General features: G+C 39.3%; 1 protein-coding gene across 2 annotated transcripts in view; it reads left to right on the forward strand.

The window, feature by feature from the left end:
- The window catches only part of FBN1 (fibrillin 1), a 232038-nt gene that overhangs the window by 98006 nt on the left and 112430 nt on the right, over positions 1-21602 (forward strand). For both annotated transcript variants that reach the window (XM_053889084.1, XM_053889085.1), the window contains exons 6-8: positions 6592-6789; positions 10213-10338; positions 17687-17812. In XM_053889084.1, coding sequence (XP_053745059.1) covers positions 6592-6789; positions 10213-10338; positions 17687-17812 — 450 coding nt within the window. The remainder of the gene's footprint in view (positions 1-6591; positions 6790-10212; positions 10339-17686; positions 17813-21602) is intronic.

Here is a 21602-nt window from a genome sequence, read left to right on the forward strand (position 1 = left end):
CACTAGAAAGTAGCCCAAGAAGGAATTCTCACCCCTTCAGAATTTTTATTATTAAAAATTTCAAACTTACATTAATGTTGAAATAGTAATATAAAGTATTATACATTAAATATTACATTTAGATTAAATATTAACATTCTCTCACTTATATACATATAATACTCTCTATGTGCTTATTTGTATATGTGTATATATAAATATATGTGTATATTATATATGTATATTATTTATTAAATATTATGTATATATTATATATGTAATATAATTAATTATATAGTATATATTTGTTTTATATATATACACACACTCTGTTTTGCTGTATAATTTGAAAATTAAGTTGCATACATCACAACACTTCATCTCTGAACAAGGACATTCTCATAGATAACCACAGTACCATGACCACACCTAAGAGAACAACAATTCCCCAATATTATGTAATATTCGGCCCATATAAAATTTCCCCAGTTGTCTCTTTTTGAAACAGAATCCAAGTAAGGTTGGGTTATTAGGTCTTTTTAATCTAAATAATCTCTCTACCATACTTTTTTTTTTTACTCAGATGGGTCATTTGTTTTTGGAAAAGTTCAGAATAGTTGCCTTTGAAAATCACACATTCTGGATTTTCTGACTGTTTCCTTGTGGTTTCATTTGTCTTGTTCTTAACACCTATGTGTCCTCTCAGCTACAAGTTAGATCTGTAGGATTCATTTGATTAAACTTTGACTGTTTTTGGCACAAACTTCATAAATGATGTTTAGTAGTTTATATTTAGTCAAGTTGGGAGTCATGGAAGTATTTCAAGGTGATCTGTGATAGTGTAATTCTGGAGGAAATTAAAAGTTAACTTTTGCTGTTACTGATTCTAAGTTTGATTACTGTGTTTGGAACCTGGATGGAGAATCCTTCTGGCGTTTCACTCACATATAGCACTGGGCTGGGAAGTTGGAAATGGGAGTTCATGGTAGTGGAGTGATGTTATGTGTATAAATGTGCTTTCTAACACTGGGAGGGGAGAGCCTAGAAATGTGAATTCAATTGACTGTTAGGGCAGCAGAGTAGTGGGTGATTAGCCTTCTGAAATTTTGATTTGCTGTTTGGTTTAGTGAGCTTGTGGTTAGTAAAATTAATAAAGAACATAGTAAAGTGCCTCATAATCCGTCAACACTATTGAAAGGAATACTATGGAATTGGGTTATGTTGAGTAGTGGTGATTCCAGTTCATGGGCTTTCTCACATTTCTAAGGTAAGACCTTCAGGTAGGCAGTCAGCTAACTTGAAGATACCTCCAATTAATAATGGTACATAAGCACTTCTCAATAATGGTAAGAGAAAGAGAGACAGACAGACAGACAGACAGAAAGACAGTTTAGAGCCCAAGAAGACAAAGTCGCTTTGGGGAGCTTTTGCAAAACACAGAAGGACACCCTGGCCCCAAGCCGCATCTACTGCATTGGATTCCATGGGGGTGGGAGGCGAGGGGCTGTGGGAGGACAGAGGTCCAGACATTAATATTTTGCGGAACTTCCCGGGTGATCTGCTTATGTCCCAAAGTTAAGAATAATTGGAGTAAGAAGAAATGGCAGCAGTTATGAGACTAATTATCATCATGGAACTTCTTTGCTTTAATTTTCTTTGGACTGAAAGTTCCCTGAACTCCTTCTTGAGGAGGTTGTATTGAAATTCCACACATTAGGAGTCTGATGTGTCTCAGGCCAACCTACCTGGAAGGTAGAAGCATGCTATGACCCTGTCATGGATAAATTGATATCTCATTCTTTTGTTTGTAATTTTTATGGAAAGAAGGATTTAAAATAATTGGAGCCTACTGCCCAAAATTATATCCTTGTGCCTTCCCTGCAGTTTGTGGTTTAGTGACTGGGCAGGAGTGACAAGAATTCAGTGCACCACAATATTCTTTCTTTGTGAATGATGCATTTGCTTCAGGGTGAAGTCTTATTACAAATGAAAGTGAAGTACCACCACAGGTCACAGCATTCTGAGCTGCAGAGCTGGGCAGGGGCCTAGGATCCGAGGCTGCAGATACACATTGGTTAGATCCTAAGTCTTGATATATCCATGGGGATTGAAAACAGTCCTGAAGCCTCACCACTCAGAATGGGAACATGTACATGCAGAATTTCCCAGGAACTAGCCACACTAGAGTAAGCCCATTAAAAACAATTAAAACTGCATTTTAATTTGGTAAAGTCTTGGTCTGTTGCCCTGGTTCATAGAGGTCTTCTAAGGAAGTGATTGTAAATCAATTTGCAAACAGAGAGTATTTTTAATAGTATATTTTAGTTGCATTAGGAATAATGATTTACATTGAGGGAATGAGTCAGACATTACTCAAGCATTGAATTAAGCACATTCCCTGTCTAGTGCTGGGACTATCTGAAAAAAAGAGTATGTAAATTTAGCCTAGTATCACGTAAGTGCTATGGGAATAATTGTAAATAATTGGATTATTAGTAAGGAATTGGGAGTGTGGGCAGATTTTTTTTTTCTGTGGTTGAAGTATTGGACAGAAAAACAGCATAACTTTGGCAATCTAAGTGAAGCACAGGACAAAAAGCACACACTGCCAAATCAGAATGACATTTGAAAACCACGTTAATAGAGCATTTACCTTCCAAGAGATTTTTAGATCCAATTCTATTTCATCCAAATTATGCGTCTCCCTCTGCACTCAGCAATTTTTATTGAAAATGTGGACCTACAAATACATTTATGTCCACTTACTAATATGCACTGTCCAATGATCTGGTTCTTTGTCCCTAGTGATAAGTATTTAGTGTAGAAATGTGTTAAGTCTATAGATTCTGTTATACATACTCAAACTCTTGGCCAAATATCTAGTATATTTAATAAAGATGGGTCCCCTAAGGGCTCTAGAGATGCCTAATGAAAATTGTCAGAATTAACAAGTGCCTATTCCATTCCATGTGTTTCATATTGAGATGAGGGTAAGAACTTGACTCTAGAAAAGTATTAAGGATTATTTTCTTTTTATGAAGGTTTTCCAATGAGGAATTCATGTCTGAAGTCATGAGCCAGTGTCAGACAGGACTGAATCAGATTTTCTTTGTATTTTGTAGTATGCCTCAATTTTGCTGGTGTCCCTCTCAAAACATGTGTTTGCATCTACCCTGATTCTTTGCAATCCTCTATATAAGGTCTTTCCATGAGGTATCTTGGCAAAGTGAAAAGCAAAACCAAATCCAAGCAGTGTCAAAGAGAGGATTGTAAATTCAAATTTCTGTTCCATTATGTTTTTTAAAAGATTGAAAATGACATGCCAGCATGAATCTGTTTGATTCAAACATTTGCACTTACCTCAGTAAATTAAGAGGAGAAAAAGAAACAAACTTAAAATCCTTTCCTTGTTACCTAACATAGAAGGTTTTATCTATTTTTTAAATAAGAGATTATGTTGCTGTGATCTTGCTGGTCTCAGAAGCAATATATGTATATGTAGCCATAAAAATAATGATGGCTATTGCCTGAGACTAAACATTTCTCATCCTAGAGCAGTTCATCAGTAATGAACGCTGTTGTATGTAATAATGAAAAATTGGAAGCAATTTAAATGACACGCAATAAGAAAATTATTTAATAAATTATGTTATAACTTGATGGAAAATTATTAGCAATTAAAATAATACTTTGGAATAGTATTTACATGGGAAAGTGCTTTTGGCAATGTTAAGTGAAAAAACCAGGATTAAAAATCATGTATTTAATACAGTGCTATTTTGTGATCAAGAATAAAACACATGTGAACTTAGGTAATAACCTAATATGTATACCATATATGTAGCAAGGGTTTCTTTAGGTACAATTACATGAGATTTTTATTTTCTTATTTATGTTTCTACCTTTTCCTAATTGTCTGAAATATTATTTATTTAGAATCACAAAAATATATAATAAAGTGTTAAAATAGAAAAGAAATGCCATATATTAGAGAAGTATTTATTAAATACCTATAGGTAACATTTGGAAGAATTGAATGAAACAATGAACGACTACAGCCTTTGAGTTTGCCCATGAGTTTACTGCATTTAAAAGCACTTTTGCTCCAAACTGTTATGGTACCGTCATGGTGCTGTCATTTTTTCTTTATAGACAGAATGAAATGAGGGCAGAGATTTTATTCAATAGCTCAAGCATTTAAGTTTTGTATTCTTGTTTCAATTCAACATCTATGGAAGAAGATAGTGGATTTTGAACAGACCTGGCATATTATAAGAAATATTAAAATATACCTAGAACTTGACTATCTAAAACTAAAAAATAACCAAGGGAGTAAAAAATGCATAAAAAAATTAAAAGACAATAAACTGACGAAGTGTCAGGAGATAGGACTGGAAAGATAGATGGGGCTAGAGCATTAGAGATTTGAGGGGAACAAAGGTATAAGGTTAGTCTTTTGGAATGGTAACACTGGTGGTGTTTATGTGCAATCTACACAATTTTTTGGCCCATTTGCATATCTGGTACTAGTATTCATTAATATTTTCCTTTAAGTTGAGTTAAACTTTTTTTATTAATCCTCATCATAGCAAACATATTTGTGAAATCAGAGTCTGTTATGTGTATACTCTTTAATAATACAAATTAGAATTAATACATAACGGGGTGCCTGGGTGGCTCAGTTGGTTAAGTGTCTGACTTTGGCTCAAGTCATAATCTCACGGTTCATGAGTATGAACCCCACGTCGGGCTGTGTTCTGACACCTCGGAACCTGGAGCCTGCTTCAGATTTTGTGTCTCCCTCTCTCTGATTCTGTGTTTCCCCCTCTCTCTGCCCCTCCTCTGCTCATGCTCTATCTCTCTCCTTCTCAAAAATAAATAAACATTAAAAAATTTAAAAACAATACATGCCTATTAAAACATGACAATCTAAAGTCATCTTGCATTCCATCAGTGATACACATAGCACATTTTTGCAAGCGCTTGCACGGAGAGAGGGAGATGTGAAGATGGGGACTCGACGTCTTGGCCATCCTGTCCATCTCTCAAGTAATACCATAATTTGGACCTAGTCCTCTTGCTGAACTAGACTGGGTGACGTTTTGTTTTAGGAACTCCTTAGAAGGCTCCTCTTTCCACGTGGACGTTAGGGAGGTGCCATTGACCACAGGTGGCTCATTTTAGCAAGAGAGAAGGGAGAGTGAGGAAGAACATTTAGTGATAAGGAGGAGCTGGAGTCATTACTGCAGCAAAGAAAGCAGGAGAGAGAGAATACGGAGAACAGTGGCATGCCTGCAGGTAAGATTCAGTTATTGTCCAAATGTGGTTATGGTCCACCCTGTTCACTCTTGCTGGTACTGTAAAGGAAGAGTTGCTGTTTGGTAAACTGCATATCTATGTCTCATGAGCTACTTAGAGAAGAAAGAAGCAAAGAAAAGTGAAAACCCAACCCAGCAGTTTCATTAGCACACACAGTGATTTTCATAAAACTGTAGAATTCAGTGGTGAAACTAACTTACTGGGGTTATTCAGTTATTTATTATTTATTTACTCCATCCCTGGACTCATGGGAAACTGTGCATTTCTGAAAATGACATGGGGAAACATGCGATGTTGGGTGGTGGATAGAAGCCTATGGTCTCGCCATAACCCAGCCTCCCTTATCTGCCAAGGTCATTGTAGAACAGAAAGGGATATTATGGTCTCGATTTGTATCATGGCTAGGCTGGGGACAGCCTGGCTTTGGTCCTCTTTGCTCACTACATGTTAATCTTTCTTGTTTGTTGGCTGCTGAATCCAGATTCACTTTCTCCGTTTAGCAAACAAAACAACAAAACAAAACAAAAATGAAGGCAGATTTTGCATCTGGTGAGAGTAATTAGAAGTTCTCCTATGGCCTTAGCTTATCTCTGTTTACTTTAAGATGGACTTTTGCCTAAGGGTTACAGTGATTTCAGAGCAGTGTCCTTCCTCTTTATACTAAATGCCTAATGTCCTTGCATGGGTAAATTTTTAAAAATGCCTACTTGTTTGTTTGCTTGCACATTTTTTTTGTATTTGAAAAAAGATGGACCCAATCCAAAAGAACCGGGTAACCATTTCTTTTGTTCAAAGAACTCCCAGGAAGAAAATGCCATGACTTGCCTCATTGCAAGTTTTGAAATTTTTTCTTTTTCCAGCCTAAATAATAAGACTCTAAGCTCCGTGAGGGCAGGGATGTGGTCTATTTTAATCACCAAAACATCTACATTAAGCACAGGGACTGATTCATAGTGGGCACTGGTACATTTTCTTGAGTGAATGTGTAATAATATGCTATATTTTTATAGGACATCACAACTGTAAAGTGTTTTCCATTTGCTCATTTGATTCTTACAACAGTGTCTTCACAGTGGATAGGAACTGGTGTTTTTATCCCTATGTTGTAGGTGAGGAAGATGGAGGTGAGCAGAATGATCTGCCCAAGGCTTCGCACAGAGTCAGTGATGTGTGGTTCTATCCCTGAAGACTGTTTCCCAGTTTGGAGTCCAGCAAGATGGGGCACAGCTGTTTCTCTGCGTGATGGTTCCTGCTTTCCTGGACCTTCATGGAATTCTCCTTCTTTATTTTCAGATTACAGGACGGGCCCGTGTTTTACCGTGGTCAGCAACCAGATGTGCCAGGGACAGCTCAGCGGGATTGTCTGCACAAAAACACTCTGCTGTGCCACTGTCGGCCGAGCCTGGGGCCACCCCTGTGAGATGTGCCCCGCCCAGCCCCACCCCTGTCGTCGAGGCTTCATTCCAAATATCCGTACGGGAGCCTGTCAAGGTAAACCCCTGGCTGATGGAGCTCTTAATGGATTCATCTTATTTGCTCTGGAGAGCCATTCTCCAGTGAAGTTGGAGAGAATGGAAAAGCGGTGTCAGAGACATAACTTCACGATTTCGCTGACGGCATGATATCCAACTTAGGCATTAGGAGCGTGGATCAAGAGAGAGCAGCTGGTCTCCTTGGAGTTTTCCTTGCCAGCAGCTCCCCCTCCGAACCCAGAGGTGTTTCTGTGGGGTGGTGTGATACTGGTTGCAGTAATGCTGTGCGTTAGAGCAATGCTATGTATAAACACAAAGCAAAATTTGTGAACAAGGTACTTTGTTTTTCTTATTTTTTTTCCCTCCATTTGATATTGTTGGAGTTCCTCTGTCTCCTGGGTTGTCCTTAGTTGACCTCAAAAAAATTGTTCCTCTCTCCATTTTACATGCTACATTATGCTTTTTTTTTTTTTTACAAGTCAGAAATAAATTAAGATTTGTTTCACAGTTTTAAATATCCCCAGATGTCGCCTGCTTGCTTCTTCTCCTGTCTCCCATAGAAGCCCTTACTCTGTTTTTGGCTTTTACTCCTATTCTTCCAGCTGTACAAATTCTTTTATTGTCTGGATGTCTGGCAGGAAACAGGAGGAAGTGAACGGAGGCAGTTCAGCACTAAACTGATGGGATTGAAAACTCCCAGGCTGTATCTGCTTCCTTTAGACATCTTCAGTGCTTTTTTTTTTTTTTTAACAAGTTGCAATATTTTCAGAAAATTCAGGGTATGGTTTTCTGAGGCAAATAGATACCAGTTTGGTTTGGTTCTGTGTGTTAATTCTAAGGCTGATATGCAGTAAAACAGAATTTGAGATGAATCACACAGTTCTGTGGGTCTCCATTAAATTCTGCTTCCACAAATTCCACTTGTGATAAACACTGTTGGTCTTGGCTCCTGACTTCTGGGTACAACATACAGCTCCTTTATGTGCCCTTCAACTTGTCCTTCTGAATGTCAGGAGCAGCAAGAAGTCACTTTGGAACAAAGGAATTACAAAGGGGTCTATTGTGTGATTTTATAAAGTAAAGAGTTAGTTTAGTTCCCCCTTTCTTGGGAACCTTAGTTATTTTTCTTACTCTTAGAAGTGAATTTTGAAGAAATTCTTGGTTTTGGTGTTTGGAAGCCAGCTAATACCCGTGAACTCATTGACATAGACCAGAAAGCCAGATTTGGTGTGCCCAACTATCCATCCATGAGTCATTGTCAGAGGTTGAGGCACTGAGACAGTTGGGGAACAGAGAATGATGAGGGAGAGAGAAGAGTGGCTACTCTGTGACTTTGCTGTGCATTTCCTACAATCTAGACCTGTCCACCATTTTCTTTCTGCCCCTTCCTGACTCTGCTATTCAAGAGTCAGGAAAAAGAAAGATTTTTATCAGAAATTTTGTGAAACCCATGAAATCAAAATGGCAGTTATATTGACACTTTGAGAATGAAACTCTTCATGTTTGGGTGTGGGATTTTTTGGAGCAAGTCTGCTATAGGCTTGGGGCTCTGTTATCCTTTCCAGTGTTTTTAGACTTTGGGCCAGATGTGACGGGCTGTGGGCAAATGGGTTCATAAAGGAGCTTATTCTGTCTTCAGTCGTGGAAGGCATGGCCAGCAGAGAAGTGCCCTCCTGTGTATTTCCTCTTGGCCAAAAATTATGACCAACAGGACTATCAAATTTTGCTTATATGTACAATCAATTTCAAATAACATTTCAATAACATATTCAGCATATCAAGAGAATGGAAACTTCTGGTCTCAGATAAAATTGAGATCAGCTATAAAACATAATCTAATTATACTGCACATATAGTGATTCATTTGTGGGCCAGGACATTCCATTTAAAACAGTGACAGTTTGATAGCAAAATAAATTGTTGCTCCTTTAGTACCCTTTCCCTCATGCCAACTTTTCTGAAGAACATGGGGTAGTAGAGCCTTTAAAACTGGTGATCACTCTCTTGTTTCATACAATGAAGGGTAAAACAAGAGAGTACCCTAGGCTTCCAGATTTCTAAAAGAATATGCAAAGTGAGAGAAAGAAAAGTTAGACTGCCACTCTGGGGGTCCTTTATTAAACTAGACTTTTGTGTGTATTTATACACATATATACATACATATGTAATGAAGAGATGGAGAGAATGTACATATATTTTTTACAGTCTTTCCAACTCAACACAATGAGCCTGGATTGATTACTTTTGTTCCTAGAAAGTTCATATGTGGGGCTACATGTGGGACCATAGTTATTGGGTGCCAGGGATATAGCAGTGAACAAAACAGAGGAAGAACCTGCTGTCTGGAACTTGAATTAAAGACAATGGGTTTATAAAACAAAACAAAGCAAACAAGCATTTATTCGGTCAGCTGGTGATTCATCCTAAGGAAAAAAGTAAGCAAAGTAGGAAGGGTGGTGAGTGACAGGGGGCTGGCTGTTGCTGTTTGGCCAGTGAAGGATGTACTGCTATAGTGAACAGAGACCTACCCGATAGATGGGATGGTGTGAACCTTTATGGAGGAAGAATGATCCAGGCAAATGGGCCACTATTAAAAACCCCGAGGCAAGTGCATCCTTGGTATATTTAAAGAATGGCAAGGAAGCCAGTTTAGAAGGAGAGTGACAGAGAGGGAGAGGAGGTCAGAAGATGAGAGCAGAGAGTAGAGGGGGCAGGTAGAATCTTTTCAGATAGGTGCTTGAGTTTTGAGCTGGGAGGACACACTGACTTACTTTAAAAAGTTTCCCTCTGGTGGCTTCTCTGCCAGCAAAGTAAGACTGCGTATTCATCTCGGGTCTCTCTCACTTCTTAGTCTAATTTCCTGGGTTGTTTAATTTTTACTGCACAAGACAATTCTACAGAATGGAAGGTGAACATTTTTCCATTTCATCTGCATAAAAGCATTCACTGTCTCATATAGTCTCTGTGATCTTACGTAAATTCTGCTTTAACTGAATCATTCAATATAAGTCTTAGAGACAGTTTTATTATAGAAATGTGTTGCTTTTTGATTCTAAGAATTTCTTGAATAACTCTAGTTATTATTGTCAGCCTTTTAATCATTGCATCCTGTAACTTGCAGCTTTCATAATAAAACCCACAAAAATCAGTATAAATATTGCCTTCTACACAAGAGAAGATGGAAGGTGGGAAAATTAACATTTGTGACCTCTTACCAACCGTTACTAACCAACTTATGTTACTCAAAAATTTATTTTACATAAAACAATTGTGAGAAATAGTTTCTCTCATTGTATTCCAAATATTACAATGGACAAATAACTCGTTGACATAAATAGAGTAATATAGACATAAAAACTGTCACATTTTCTGCAGTAACTTTTATATGAATGTCTCCCTCTCTCCCTTTCTCTCTCTCTCTCTGTTTCCTAAAATCTGACAGATGTGGATGAATGCCAGGCCATCCCTGGGCTCTGTCAAGGAGGAAATTGCATTAATACTGTTGGGTCTTTTGAGTGCAAATGCCCTGCTGGACACAAATTTAATGAAGCATCACAAAAATGTGAAGGTAAGAAATACTATGCTTTGCAGTGAAGGGGTGGAGGGGCAGGCAAAACGCAAATCAACGACAAGCTTTATTGTAAATTGTTCCAAAATCCTTCTGTCTTTGTCATTCCTGTGAATGTGTAAATATAATATTCTTACCAGGAATAATATGCCTTTGTGCTAGTGAACCAGAAAAACCCTGCAGCTTTTTCCACTTTTATAGACCCAAAATAAGAGATCCATCTGAATCAAATTAAATATTAAAACATGAAATATTTTTGAACCAATATTTGGGTTAAAATGTTCAAGACACATGTTTTTGCATAGTTCTAGAGACATGAATTTAAATTTAATCATTACGTATCATTCAGAAGGACATATCTTCTGATTTTTTTTTTTTTTTTTTTAGTTAAAATGTATGTTTGTTAGTTTTTGGAGAGATTAACTCTTCTATTTATGCTCCGAGTACAAGGTTAGTATTTTCTTTTGTGCCTATCAAATGGAAGCTTTTTTAATGGTAATCAAACAGAAAAATAACTGGAGGTAAATTTATACATTTGCATTTAGTTTCTAGATTGAGCTCCTAAAATGTGCATAGAGGGACTATGTTCATATGTACCGCTACTGCTGCTTGCCAAAAAGAGGCCTGGCATCCAAGGCCATAAGAAATGCTTTTTCCATGAGAGGGAAACATCTAGGAAATAAGTAGGCGGCATCCAACTCTCTTTTCTTTGATGAGTGCATGCACCTTGCATGTATAATGGCTGACAGTAATATAGCAAGGTACATCTCTTATCAAATTCAGCAGACAAAACTTCTTCCTTCATTTTTAGCTGTACCTTGTGTGATATAAAGTTGCATTTAGATGCATGCACTTTTGTTAAAAGCAGCTGCTGTTGTGTCTATACTCCTAAACCCCAGCAATGAGGAATAATTCATTCTAAGTCATGGGCTTAGTTCATTAATCTTCTTTGTGGATAGCCACAGTATATCATATGTGGGAAAGACAGCTTCAGATTTGAAGAGCAGTTCATAAATGACACATGAGAAGTTTGATATCTACTTGCCCTGAAACTGAGTAATCTGAAATCTGGCACTGATGGAATTATCTTTATGGGTTAGAGTTTTTTTGTTTTTTGGGTTTTTTTTTTTTTTTTTTAGCGTTCATTCATTTTTGAGAGACACAGAGACACAGAGCATTAGTGGGGGAGGGAGCAGAGAGAGGAGGACACACAGAATCAGAAGCAGGCTCCAGGCTCCAAGCTGTCAGCACAGATGTGGCGCTCGAACTCATGAACCGTGAGATCATGACCTGAGCCGTAGTCAGACACCCAACCGAGTGAGCCACCCAGGTGCCCCTAGAGTTGTTTTTAAGTTATTAATCACATAGAATTTATAATAATATGTTCTTGAACATGCTATGAACAGTTGAGGTAGCTGTGAAAAATACATTCTTCCTAAGGAATTAGGACTTTGTAGAAACACAGTAAGTTTCAAAGAACGATAAAGTTGACTCTTCCAGGCCAACGTATTTTAGAAGTTCTGTTGTAGATTTAAGTTAGAAGCAGAGGATGTTGCTACTGAATGAGGCAAAGAACTTAAGTACCTGTACCCTTTCATGTTATAAATTAAAGAACTGGGTATGGTAAGTGCCCTGTTTGAAGTCATTTAGATGGCACTAGCATTTACTTCTTTTGATTCACACTGTGGTACTTGTGATGTCATATTATATTGCCTTCTTTCCAGGATGTAAGCCATAACCTCCAATATTAATATTTATCTTTCCTAATATTTTGAAAATTTTTAAATATTACAGTATATATTTTCAGGTATTATATACATATATCTTTATGCCACTAATAAGCTGTCAGGTTTATAATAGCATGCAAAATCCACCTCAGCAATGGGTTGTGTCTTATATTTTCAGGTTTTCTCGGCTTGATATATTCAGCTTAGATACAGTCAGCTTCAAGACTGAGGGCACTATGATCCATATGACTTGTCCAGTCTTCTGGACAAGTTTTGCTTTTTGGAATTAGATAGCTTCCATCTTGGAGTAGAATTGTTTTCCTGTGTCCCTTGCCTTTCACTCACCTGTCAGTTAACAACTGTCAGGATTGATCACCTTGTGTGGTTGTGAACGAGACAGAAGATGCACAGATTTAATACTCAGACTGAAAGAAAAATCATTCAAAATCCTTTTGTTAATACTAAGAAACCTATTATGGTGCTGTATCCAATGGACAAAAAAATTCAGTCTGAAAATTACTTAATCCTTTTTCACAAATATTTTTTTTTCCGGCTGCATATTGAAATCAGTAGCAAGATAAAAACAGCATACTTTTGGCTAGACCTTTTTTTTTCCCTTAGCCATCTACGGTTACATTAAATTCAGATGATGGGTTTTTTTTCCCTTCTCTTTTATTTTTTTTTATGCAAAATTGATACTGGAAGAGAATGTCCTGTTTGTATTATGTGTACTCTGGCCTGGAAGCTGGTTCGGGCATTATTGCCCTGTCTTACTTGGGTAGGAGAGTAATCAGAAAGTCCTCTGAGAACGCTTGGTGAACTGGGTCTCCTCCTTCAACTCCCTTGCTTTTCTCCAGCTTTATGCCTGTCTATGGGAATGGCACAACTCTGGGCATAGGATGATTGATAGGATGGTCAATAGAAGCAATTCCAGAAAAACTGGCCCACACAGTGAAGGGATGAAGAGAACATCTGTGTGCCCTGGGAAGATGGTCAGGCCACAGTGGGATTCTGTGCCCTTGTGAAAATCGTTCTGGCACTTTTCCCATTACTTGGAGTGGCTTTTAAAATGCATCTTCCTCTTGACTTGGAAAGGAAGGAACTGGGTACCTGGAAGCCCACAGTAATTTATTTAAAAAACCAATTCAATAAAAAATTGGCTTTAGCAAATTTACAAGCTGCTAACCTTTACTCCCTCAGGGATGGGGAGAGCAGTTTTTTTTTTTTTCAGTGAGATCTGCCTTTTGCAGAATTCTCCCTTCTTAAAATATCCCTTTTCCCCTGAAACTATACCAAATTTTATATCATTACGTGCAACTTAGATTCCTTTGAAACGTAAACGATCAAGCAGAAGTGATCAAGTAACAATTATTAAATTTTCATAAATTTAAGAAGGAATATTGAGATTTATAGCTGTGATTTGAGGGGGGGGGGAAGGGAAACAGAGTTCACGCCCACCTTCATTGTTGATTTTTCCAATGACTCTCGAGGGTGCACATTGAAAGAACACACGAGCCTTTTCTTTTTGGAAACCGAGTCCATATTTGCATAGGTTACTGTGGGAGGAAATTAAGAAATAAAAAGTGTAATTAAAGGATTAAGTTTTATTTCTGGAAGAAGTCCCTTGGATTCCTAATTAACCACTAATATTTTGGGACTTAGATTACCGCCAGCCCAGCCTTTAGCAATTATACCAGCACTGCATGATGCAAAGGACTTTTTAAAAATGTAGACCCTACATCTGTGTCCTCCCTAATACATGGCCAAAAACCTTAAGACTTCCCCTTTCTGAAATAGTGACATATTCATCTGATGGCTACTTGCTATGAGGGGCTCTTATCCTCTCAGGCACCAAGGACAATTCCTGGGGCTTCTTGACCCACTGACTTACTACTCCTGGGGCTACTTGACTTACAGTTGGGGCCCCATGCTCTGCAGCTCATTGTAAACCCTTGACTCCCACTGTTCAGGGTCACCAGCTCCCTACATGTTGCTGAACACAATTTCTGTGGTGCAGGCATAAGAGCCCTAGGAATAAGGTAGACCTGGCCCTACACCTGGTAATTTCCCCCACCTGTGTGATCTTGGACAAATCAGTTACCAGCTCTGAGTTACTGCAGCTTTCAAATGAGGAGGTTGAACGGGGTCCTTTCCATTTCTGTAATCCAGACTCAGTTGTCACATTTCTCATTATTTCCCAGTTGTGATCAGATAGCAGGTGCTGTATGCGGGCATATATGGTATGACTATAAAATAGTAGGGCTGATAATATTTTCAACATGACTTGAAGAATCAGCTTATTTACTTTTTAGCCAGATTTTTTACACTGGATTTTCCTGTGTCCAGGCAGCAAATCTGGACAGAAAGGGCCTACCACTGTGTCCCTTCTTGGACACACAGCAAGAGGCCAGTGAGACCATAAGCATGGCTACTTCCCAGCAGCTTTGCCTCTCCCTTCTGCCCTAAGGAGCCAGGGAGAAGTGTCCAGAGCACAGAAGCATCTCTTCCCAGTCAAGCCTCACTTCCCACCAGGCCCCCACAAACTGATTTACTTTTATGGCTGATATTTAATACAGACTGGCTCACAGAAATGCTAAGAAATCCACTGATCTCCAACTCTCTTATGTGGGATCCCTGAATTCTATTAAAGGGAGGTAAATACAGCATGCTAAGAGCCTGGAAAAAATAATAGATTAGTATGAGTTTCGAAGTATAAGTGATTTCGATTCAGATACTTTATTCCGGCCTTTTACTATTGAGGGGACTTCACCATAGCCTGGCCACAAAATCAGAACTCCTGCCCCTGTCACCATGAAGCAACAGGACTGAGAAGCAAGGAGACTCAGGAAAGTAGAAGGGCCTTAGACACATGAAGAAAAATGGGTATGTCACCGAGGAGAGGACACTAAAGGGAATTCAAAACCATTTAAGCTCCTTCAAATGGAATAATTTGGCCTAGTCCAGTTTTATCTTTATCTGGGTGAAAATTAGGGAGGTGTATACTATGATGTATTTCCTGACTTACTGACCTCTGGGGCCATGCGCCTAGGTGGGATCCCTGCCCCTCTCCCTCTTGCCCAGCCCCTGGCAATGGGAGACTTGGGTTTAACATCACTTTATAAATGAACCTCTTTGTTCTTATTTTGAGTGTTACTCATGCTGGTTTTCTGAAGGCCTCAGGAAAATGCAAGAGCTATCCCTGGGATAGCTATCTCTATCCCAGAATTATAGAGATTAGGTCCTATGCCCATATCTATACTGTGAGTAATAGATGAGTTGATACACATAAAGCATTTAATCAATGCCTCACACTCAATACCTGTCAACTCTCATTATTATTATTGTTGTCGTTGCTGTTATCTTCAGTAAAGGGTCCAAAGCTAACCTAGCCAGCATGTGAAAGATGTCTGCTCCGTCCTGCCAGTTCATTCTGTTTTTTGAATAACTTTTTCTGATGTGTTTTGTCACTTAAATAACCCCTTCGGCTATTGGTGTATGTTAAGTGGCCTTAAAAAGGATGGTCACGGTCATTTATACTAACAGGTAGAAAAATATTTCTTTTAATAGACACTTGTTGTTCACATGATCTTCAATAGGAGTTTAATGACTCAGACATTTATCTTTAGGGACATTTTGAGGAAGGTATGTTTTCTTTTTGATACCTCTGTGTTACAGGGATACATCCTCTTCTATTCTTAAATAGGGTTATTGAATCCTCTAGGCTGAGCTTGTTTGTTTGTTTGTTTTTTGTTTGTTTTTTAAGTAGGAGTGTGGCTGGTAAATGCAGGAGGATTGATGGTAAAGAACTGTCTTAAAATGTGCTTGCTGATGTTATGCTAGTTCTAGAACCTTAGGCTCCATCCTTGGTGGTTTCTCAGCCTGACTTTCACTGACTCCAGTAAAATTTCTGCCGGAAAAGAAATATACATCTTTACCATTATACAACTTCACAATGACAATGCTGTTTATGTTAGCATTGACTCTAATATAAGCAGGGAAATATTGTTTGGTTTAGCCTCTAGCCTAGCATAGAAGAATGGGGATTTTGGTTTTAAAAAGGTTAAACTGCATGTAAACAGTGTCTCTGCTGCCTTTTTGACTAACAGGGTGAACTTGAGTCAGAAGACACTTGAATCTGGTCCACTTAGAACTCTATTTTGTTTTACAAGTGAAGAGCAGTACTTAAACTAGAGAAGAAATACTCTTTTTTTTTTTTTTTTTTTTTTTAATTTAGGGCTTTCTGAGTGCCCACAGTGTAGTCTGGCCATTGCAATACTCCCAGGGCACTTGGGTCAAACTGCACCTCTCCCTAGGTGAGTGCAGAAAGCCCACTCCTCTTGGAGTCAAGGTCATGCGCTCTGAGTTTACTTTTAGCCTAACAGGAAGTTCTCAATTCCTTTTTTCCCCCTCACTGGTGCCACATCTGTTGACAACTGTCAGTGTCTGAATCTGGTTCTTGAAAAGCTCCCCTTGAAGGAAATGGCTGTATTTGTCCTAAGGAACTTTTACTGCTTCCTTGGAAGAGACCATTGGCCTTGGGCCCCGAGAGCTAACTCTAACCATGGCCTCTGCTGACCCCACAGGGTATTCAGTGGTTTTCAGAGCTTTCCCCACTGGTGCAGATGACCAGACCACCATCTTCCTGTTCTCCATGATCAGTCACTGGGTTTGGGCTCATGGGAAGCATGGAGTCCAGGCTGAGACGGCTCTCCACAGCTCAGGCAGTCCTGGAAGGAGCTGAAAACTGAAGGCTGTCTGCTGATAGCACCCCTAGTACTGGGACAAGTCCTTCCTTGAGAGAGATCTGGGTGAAGCATCCCAGTGCCCCCCACCATTCACTTACCAAACCCGCAGAAAACCATCATCATGGCAGTTTGAGTGCCCCTGAAAACACCAAGATGTCGCTGAGTCTTGGTCAGCGCTCAGACCACATGGTCTCTGTAGGATTTCAGTATCTGCTTTGTGGAAAATCCAATTGTAAAGAAATGTAGGAACTGATGCAGAATACAGAGTAATAAGTATAAAGGGAGATTAACTCAGTGCAAAACATGGAGAGAAGAGGAAAAACAAAATTTTAAACTAAGTGACATTTGGAATCTTAGCATGCTATAGTTAGTTGGTAAAACAGTACATACTTTTATTTATTTTTTTTATAACTTTTTTTTTTTTAATTTATTTTTGAGACAGAGACAGAGCATGAATGGGGGAGGGGCAGAGAGAGAGGGAGACACAGAATCAGAAGCAGGCTCCAGGCTCTGAGCCATCAGCCCAGAGCCCGACGCGGGGCTCGAACTCACAGACTGTGAGATCGTGACCTGAGCCGAAGTCGGACGCTTAACCGACTGAGCCACCCAGGCGCCCCAACAGTACATACTTTTAGATTTTACAGGGCAAGTCTCTTTTATTTTGCGCTAATGTCTTGGGTAAGACTGTGTTGAAAGAAGAAGCACCCACTTCTGGGTCAATAGTCAATGAATTGACTATTTCATGTGCTGCTTTTATTCTGTAAAGATTGCTGTTTCTGGGGACATGGTTTGACTGGTGTTACATCTGAACCTCCCTTGGTGATGAACAGTTGTATACTGCATTCTGTGAATAGTAACCCCTTCTTTACATTTCAGATATTGATGAATGCACCACCATTCCTGGGATCTGCGATGGGGGAGAATGTACAAACACGGTCAGCAGTTACTTTTGCAAATGTCCTCCTGGTTTTTACACCTCTCCCGATGGTACCAGATGCATAGGTAGGTTTAATTATAAACAGCATAAACAGTGATTTCTACAAACCAGTTCCCTAATGAACATCTTTCTAAACACATTTGTTAAAGGGAACTAATAATTTCTCACTTTATGTAAAATGTACATTTACATTTCATTAAACAGTGGAGCACCGTCTTAAAGAAAAGAGACATCTTGTCCTCTTGTATTAGGATGTTTGCCTCCCAGAAAGAGGGATGATCCAGGAGCCCATACAGATGTCCTCGGTCTATAAATTAACTTTGCAGTTATGTTAAGTGTCAAACCTTCAGTCGTTTCCTGGGACCTGTGTTAATTTAGGTCTGAAATTTTGTAATAATCTCTTAATTGGTCTCCCTGCTTCCTGGCTTCTCTACAATCTATCTTGTCAGATTTATCTTCCTAAAATAGTGCTTTGATTAAATAATTCTTTTGCTCACAAACCTCTGGTAGTTTTCCATTAGGATTTGGAAATTAGTGGTTTTCAGTCTGTGCCCCTTGGATCCTTCAGGTATAGAAAAGGTCTCCAGAGCTGCTAGGGTGGGAGAGGGGAACAGTGAGAAGGGGGAGACTAAGGGGACAGGACCCCTCCCCCCCAGTCAGTGCCCCCCACGTGCACACACTCTGCTTTTATCTAGTGGGGTGTTAGGCTTCTACATAAAATATCAATTAAAATAAGGGATTTTGTTATTAAAAATAGGTTTGATAACTGTCAGATTTAATGATTATTAAGACTTACCTCAAAGTCTAGTCTGCTAGAGAAAAGTTCAAGTTCCAGGTGTGTAGCCTAATACTTAAAGACACTCTCTGACCTCTCTCAGCCTTGCTGACTTATCAGCACAGTCCCTGCTTCTCACCCTCAAACAGGTCATTTGTTTTGATTCCTTCATGCCTTTAATCATACATGTTGTACCACTTAGCTCAAGCCCCCTTTCCTGCTTCTGCTCAGGCTCTCTGTCTTTGAAGATGTCCCAGATCAGCTTACCTGAAAGCGGTTTCTCCCTTACCTGAGGAAATACTTCTCATAAATGGTCTTCTAGGGACATTTTATGTCTGTATGTTTTTATCTCCCTAGTTAAGTTGTAAGCTCTCCTTAAAGCCTACATAACTGCTATCCTCACATATCCCTGGTGGTTCTTGGCACAATTCCTTGCATGTTGTAGGCACTCAGTAAGTATTTGTTGAATATCAAAATGAGTACTTCCTTATTATTAGGGCACAGCTAGGAAGCCTATGGCAATGGCCTTGGAGAAAAACAAATTCTATCTTTTGATGTTTGTCTCTGGCCCATATTTTCTGAGACACTCAGCTTCGCATCCTCACCACAAGCCATGAATTTCAGACCCAAACAGAGTTGCACTTGAAATTCTGAATTCCTTTTTACTTAATCATGTAATAAAAGCTGAGGGCGGTCTCTTTAGTTGACATTTGAATAAGTACAACCAGTGAGGGAAGCATATCTGGGCTTTTCCTTAGAAACAACGGTGGTGCCCACATTGCCTGATTTTCCAGGATCTCTTCACATATACTGGAACTGCAGGGAAGGGACAGCGGCTGCAATCCACAGAGCTCCTTCTTCTCCCCAAACTGGCCCAACTAGCACTTGACATCTGAGGGATATGCTTAGCAGAGAGGTAGATCAGAAGTTCTTTCTGGGCCAGAAAATGGGTAGATGTGTTTTTTAACCTTCAAAGAGAGCCCCAAATTATACTAAAATGATTAAAACACATTTACATATCAGATGGTTTACATTTTTAAAATACTTTTACCAAATATACCCATACCATTTACAAAGAAAGTGGGGTATGGGGAGGAGACTAAGATTCATGGGTGACCTCCTAGGTGTGAGCTATTATGGAAATTATCTGACTTAATGTTCACAACCATACTGAACATGAGAAGAAGCTGAGGTTTACAGAGTCCACATAAGTAATTTGGTTCGATTGCTTAAGCAGCTAAGAAGTGAAGTTGCTGAGATCCCAACTTGGGCCCCAGCCCACGGTCCCTAACCCAGTCATTGCTCCCTCCGGAGTGAACACCAGACACAGTAAACTCTAGGCAAGCAAGCTTTCTCCTTCTTTGGTACTTTGTTTGTTGCCATAGTTAGGAACTTGTTACATAAAATGCTCCAAGTGACCTTTCGGCCTTCCCTAATGCTGGTATTTCCTGCCATGGTAAATCACAGAGACACCCTCAACCGCCGCCCACCCACCCCCCCCACCCCCGCCAAATATCCCTAGTGAAAAGAAAATACATACAGTCTCCAACTTATAAACAAATCCAAGGTTTGCTTTTAGGTTGGCTATTTGGAATTAGTAAATCTAACCAATAGAAAACCCCACACGTGGCTAGTGGTATATCACATCTTCCTTATACTTCTCTTCTAAGCATGAGATTCCACCTGTTACCTTTGGCCCCCACATTCTCAGGCTCTCAAACCTCCCTGTCTCAGCACTCCCTTTGTCCTGTAAGCTTTTGCAGTATTATTTTATTCTTTTGTTCTGTGATCTTGCTTTGGTGCTTTATAATAACTTGTGTAGGGCGGTCTTTTCATCTTAGTGTGTTCTGTCTCATCAATTCCCAGGAATCCTGATGACATCCTGTACCTAGTTTGGGCCTCACAGCTCCTAGCTCCTGGTTGGACACAACGATGTTAGTGACTGGTTATGAGAGGCCTATTGATAGGCTAGGATGACCCGCAAACACCTATTTAATCCATAATATATTTGTTTTGATAGAATGTGACTTCTGCATTCTGAAAGAAAAGGCCAAGTGGTTCAGAAGGAGAAAAAGGAAGAAAGCTTCCTACCCCTTTTTGCCAGATGTCTTGGCCAGAGCAAATTCAAAATAGAAGAAGGCATCTATGCCTCCTCCTGCCCTCCATTTGTCTCCTCCAAATCCTAACATTCTTCCCCCTCAGCTTCCATAGGTCTTCAGATCATCCCAAAGCCACTCCTTAGCCTCTAGGTAGAATGATCCCACATTATACAATGGTTTCTTTCCTGCTTCCTGATGACATGGAAAACTTCAGGCTGGTGTGCCCAGGGGACAGTTCCTCCAAATGCCTCCTGATTTTCACATATTTTCCCTTCCTTTACTTGTCAGCCTATAGGTTTTATTCCGAATTATAAATATTGTAAATATGTGTATTTTTAACCAAAGCCCTCCTTGCAGAACAAGAAATCAGCCAAATGCTTATTGTATGTGCAGGTGCTGTTTGTAAATCAGAGATTGCCAACAACCCAGATATGGCTGGTAATTTTTTTTAGCTGCAACAGTCACCATTTTGATCAAGTCTCTAACCTACTGATATAACATCTAAGTCAGCCAGCAGGGCAGTAAAATAGTATCATAGTTAATGTGCAAACTAATAGACATTAGCCCATTAAGAGTTTGCAATTGGCAACTGTAGGTCCCAGTTTTGCCCCGAAAGATAGCCCACACTGAAAATTATATATACAAATTGTGGTCAAGTATTTATACTGGGTTTTGACCACCAAATTCATTTGAAACTGGGATATAAGCCAGTTTTGAACATTTCTTCCTATTCTTAACAGCGTTTGGTTTCCATGCCCCAAAAATTTACTAATCCCTGAGTATATAAATTATCAGTGGCTTTAAAGCAATGAAAAGTAGAAACTAGGAAGTTTTATTGCTCCTTCTTCATAGGGAAGGTGCCACCTGTAGCTTCACAGAGCTTATCTTGTCTGCCCTCCTCTCTCCGGCCATTTACCCTGGATCAGGCTGCAATGAAACTCACTCTGCCTCTCTGTTGAGACTATTAGTCTGACTGCAGGT

This window comes from Panthera pardus, unplaced genomic scaffold, assembly GCF_024362965.1.
Source record: "Panthera pardus isolate Hobbes unplaced genomic scaffold, ASM2436296v1 HiC_scaffold_24, whole genome shotgun sequence".
In the NCBI taxonomy this organism is placed as follows: domain Eukaryota; kingdom Metazoa; phylum Chordata; class Mammalia; order Carnivora; family Felidae; genus Panthera; species Panthera pardus.